General features: G+C 37.3%; 1 protein-coding gene across 5 annotated transcripts in view; it reads left to right on the top strand.

Annotated features, from left to right (window-relative positions):
* Positions 1 to 4,380, top strand: part of LOC107732472 (60 kDa lysophospholipase-like) — a 21,413-nt gene that overhangs the window by 14,681 nt on the left and 2,352 nt on the right. For all 5 annotated transcript variants that reach the window (XM_016543814.1, XM_016543823.1, XM_016543830.1 and 2 more), the window contains 5 exons: positions 2,397 to 2,492; positions 3,080 to 3,243; positions 3,594 to 3,680; positions 3,928 to 4,027; positions 4,156 to 4,221. In XM_016543814.1, coding sequence (XP_016399300.1) covers positions 2,397 to 2,492; positions 3,080 to 3,243; positions 3,594 to 3,680; positions 3,928 to 4,027; positions 4,156 to 4,221 — 513 coding nt within the window. The remainder of the gene's footprint in view (positions 1 to 2,396; positions 2,493 to 3,079; positions 3,244 to 3,593; positions 3,681 to 3,927; positions 4,028 to 4,155; positions 4,222 to 4,380) is intronic.

Raw genomic sequence — 4,380 nt, forward strand, 5'->3', positions numbered from 1 at the left:
GCCCTAAAATTCAAGATATTGGGGCAAAAAATGCCCCTGTATGAGTTTTTGTCTCATATTTATATTACGATAAGCGATATCACACGAGCAGCGAGAGCAATTTCACACAAGTGCTGTTTTTACACAAATAGCAAGAGTGCAAATGTGATTTTATACAACAGTTCAGTAAATAAGAAGTTAATATTGTGTGTTTTTGCTCAATTTTGCCAACAACAAGATTACCTATGAAGCCACCGCAGAACTGTTGTGCGTCTGTGAGCAACACAGCAGTGTTTAGTTTCCTCATTTTGAACGAATCGTGTGAACCAATGACAGACCTGCCAACCTGTGCGCATTTTGCGTAGCGGGTATGCTTTGTCACTCTAAACTACGCAAAAACCCGGTGACCTGTCCACGCGCAGTAAACAAGCAACAGAAAAAGATGAGGAGTTCAACCAATCAGAGCGTTTTCCGTGTTTTTTTAATTTCTCTCCAAACTGGCTCTGTTTGTGTGTCTGAGTCGTGAGCTGAGATGAGGAAACACGTGTATGGTATTTCCTGGAGTCGTGAGCTCTATTTCTTCAGTGATGCATATGTGGACTTTCTGCGCAGGGGCGCCCTCTAGTATCCAGTATGAATGAAACAGACATTACATGTGTTCATAGCACTAAATAATGGCCAATCTATAAAAATAATACTTCTCTCAAAATAAATTTAAGGTAGACATGTGATAATCCATGTTTTTCTACAGTGTACAACAATGTACTGGAGTTTGTTTTTTTTAAATAGCATTTAAAATCGCTAAAAAGAACTCTGTTGTGCCAAACCATCAGAACCAAACTGAAAACTGTGTTTAAAAAAACTGAGGTATTTATTGAACCTTGCGCTAACTGTATTGTTGCATTCCTACTGTTTACTCTAAAATACTGTATAACATGAATATCACAAACTGAGTGCAGACTCTTAGTACTAACCTATGAAAAATATTTAACATGAAGTCTAGCATTTTGCACATTGTGCAATTACGATTTTGACATCAGCCATCAAGGAGCTTCAAGTAATGTAGGAATAGGCAATATGACCCCCGGTATCAACCCCACTTTGCGTCCTTTTAATCTGTGTAGCAATGGTCCAGTATATTGCTGTCCCTGGTGGGGCACGTGATGTGCTTTCTGTATTTAGGCAGTTCGCAGGTGAGATTAGTTTTATTAAAATCACAGAGAATGATAATTAAAGAGTCCGGGTAACGCTGCTCTGTGTGTGATCTGATCAGCCAGCTGTTATAGCGCCGTGCTCACACACGCGTCAGGAGGAATGTATGCACTCACCAGAATAAACGAGGAAAACTCCCGCAGCGAATAAAAAGGCTTACAGTTAATAAAGAAAGCTTCCAAATTTGGGCAGCACATCCTCTTTTAAACTGTTACGTCTGTACACCAGCCTTCGTTGATATAAAAACACCTCTTGTTTTCCCCGACGATTCGGCGACGTGATCTGCTCTGAACAGCTGGAAGCCCAATAGATGAAGTGCGCTGTTCGGGATGGCTTCGGTCAACCAAGTTTCCGTGAAGCAAAACGGAACTTGTCTGGTTTATAATCAGAAATATTCTTCATATTCTGTGAAGTGATAAGCAGTAGTGACAAAAAATAACTTTTACATTTAAATTGATTTCCAGGGGCATTTTTACCTTTATACTGCGATTACATCTTGTCTAGGTGTATGCGTGATCTTTTATTTATTCTATGTCAAATTCTTTCATTTATTCAATAAATTGAATTACTTTAAGATACTATGGTGTTTTACAAATAACATTTTGAAATATGAAGTTATTTGAAAATATGAAACTAAACTGTCAGAATGTTCAAAACGGCCAATTCATTCAGAAACAAAGTCAGTTCCCTGTCTTTTATAAACTGGTAATTGAATCATTCACTCTAACGCTTCCTTCAACAAACGCTGAATCTTTCACTGCTGTGATTATTTGAAAATGTTTCCATTGCCATTCTAACTGCATTTTAATAGGCCACATCATGCAGTGAATGAGTGGACTATCAAGTCGTGTTTGTTTTTTGCAAAGTGAGTGATATACTCAATGTCAACTCGCACATTGTTAAAATAACTATTATTGCACACCCCTATTATTATACACAAAGAGCTGTGTCAGTTTGGTTCACTGTATTTTAGTGTAAACTATGATGATTACAAAATGTTTGCATGTGTGTGCACTGTAACCACATTAGCATAATTTAGTAATTAGGGTGCTAAAACAATGCAGACTGTGTGTGCAAATAATTCAAGATTTATTCATAGTGAATTCCTGCCCTAAGAGTTTGTATAGCTCTACATGGTAGAATCATACTAAGAAGCAGAGGCTGTGATTAACTGTAATATTTCTATATAATATTAATGTCCACAGGAGCTTGAAGCTATACGAGATGCACTGACGCCCACTCTGGTCTGTGTTGCTGCTAAGATTGGAGACATTGAGGCTTTAGAGGCCATAAGGGAAATGGTAAGATATTGATACCTGTTCAGACACTCATTTAAAAGGACACATGCACACATTGTTTAGAGCGACTGAAGGTCTTTCCTTGTGACAAAAGGTTAGATAATTCTTTCAAGTCATGGTGTCACTGATTATTAAATAGAAGAGGAAACATGTTAGTTTGCTCTGTGGTTTGGTAAAGAACACTTCTGCATGAAATAGTTCAGATAACGTGAAAGTTTTGAAAGCCCCCAACCTAATCTTCCTCAACATTTAAACATCATCTTACATTTATAGTTTAAAGACATGGTAGTTTTTCTTGCAGTTATTGTTTTTAAAATATTGGTTTTGACATTTCTCGTAATTTTCAGAAATTATATTTATATAATTATTATATAATTATCTATATATATATATATATATATATGTATGTATATATATGTATGTGTTCATGGGTTATGCAGGTTCTAGTCAGGCCTGCATCTTGTCCCAGTTACATTCCCCCTTTTTTGTATTTGAATATATTGGTTCAGGAGCATGCAAACAAGTTTTGCAATAACAAATACAGTGTTGCCAAACAAGATACAGAACATGATTCATGTCTTTCTATATAGGGCACTGACTTGAGCAATGCAGATTATGATGGCCGCACTCCCCTTCACATCGCTGCGTGTGAGGGCCATCTGAAAGTGGTGGAGTATCTGCTGGGTAAAGGGGCCACCGTCTATGCCAGGGATCGCTTCGGTGATACACCTCTTCGCAATGCTGTTCGCTTCAGGTAAGGCTGATTTAAGTGTCCAAATACTTTTTGGGACCACAAGAAGTGATTGGCATAATTTCAAAGTTTTGCCTTTTAGTTTATAAGGGAAGTCTTTAAGACAAACTAGACCAGTGGTTTTAACACTGATGGGTTGTGACCCAAAAAGTCTGTTCTGACAGGGGTTTAGACAGCAGGGAAAAAAAACAATGCTAAATGCAACTCACCATATAATCATTCATAGTTAGGATAGCATTTACTTACCCTCCATTCCAAACAATATGACTTACTTTCTTCTGTGAAACACGAAAGGTGAATTCTAAGGTGAAGTCAGTCAAACAAAGTTTCTATGTCTGTTTCTATGTCTGTAGGCATAAGGATGTTGTGAGGCTACTGAGGAAGACTGGAGCTCACTTTTCCCGGGAAGAAATGGAGGATGCTGGAACGGAGTTGTGCAGGTTAATAAACCATTTCTTCTCAAAGCTTTTATAAACTAGCCGGCACTGAAATTTGATAAATAGCACAGATTTTTTAAATTATTATTATTATTATCTATTATTATCTGTTTTTCTATAAGTTAAAATTGACGAACAGTTCTGTGCATTGAACACATGCCGAAACTGGTTGTCTTCAGTTTATAAACTTCCTGTAGCGATGATTGGGTTGATGGTTGCCAGTTTAGAGCTTCTACTGTGTGTTTTACAGTCTTGCGGCGAGTGGCGACTTGGAAGGTTTGGAGATATGGCAGTTAGCTGGGGTTGATATGACCATGTGTAGTTATGATGGACAGACGCCCATTGAAGTGGTGAGTTAATAAAGATTTGTATGGAATAAAGAATTAATGCCATATATAGCAGTATGAATGTACATGCAAGACATTTTGCTGTAGTGTTGCATTGGCTAAAAATGTGTCTTTTGTGTTGTCATCTTCAGGCAAGTGCCACTGGATGTGAGGAGGTTGTTGAGTTTTTAAAGCAGGCTACTTCATACCAAACTCAGGTATGGAACATAAAGTTATTAACTAGCATATGTGTATATATACTGTGTGTATATATATATATATATATATATACAGTGTGTACGGAAAGTATTCAGACCCCCTTAAATTTTTCACTCTTTGTTATATTGCAGCCATTTGCTAAAATCATTTAAGTTATT

This window comes from Sinocyclocheilus rhinocerous, unplaced genomic scaffold, assembly GCF_001515625.1.
Source record: "Sinocyclocheilus rhinocerous isolate Xijiao unplaced genomic scaffold, SAMN03320098_v1.1 scaffold1635, whole genome shotgun sequence".
Lineage (NCBI taxonomy): Eukaryota > Metazoa > Chordata > Actinopteri > Cypriniformes > Cyprinidae > Sinocyclocheilus > Sinocyclocheilus rhinocerous.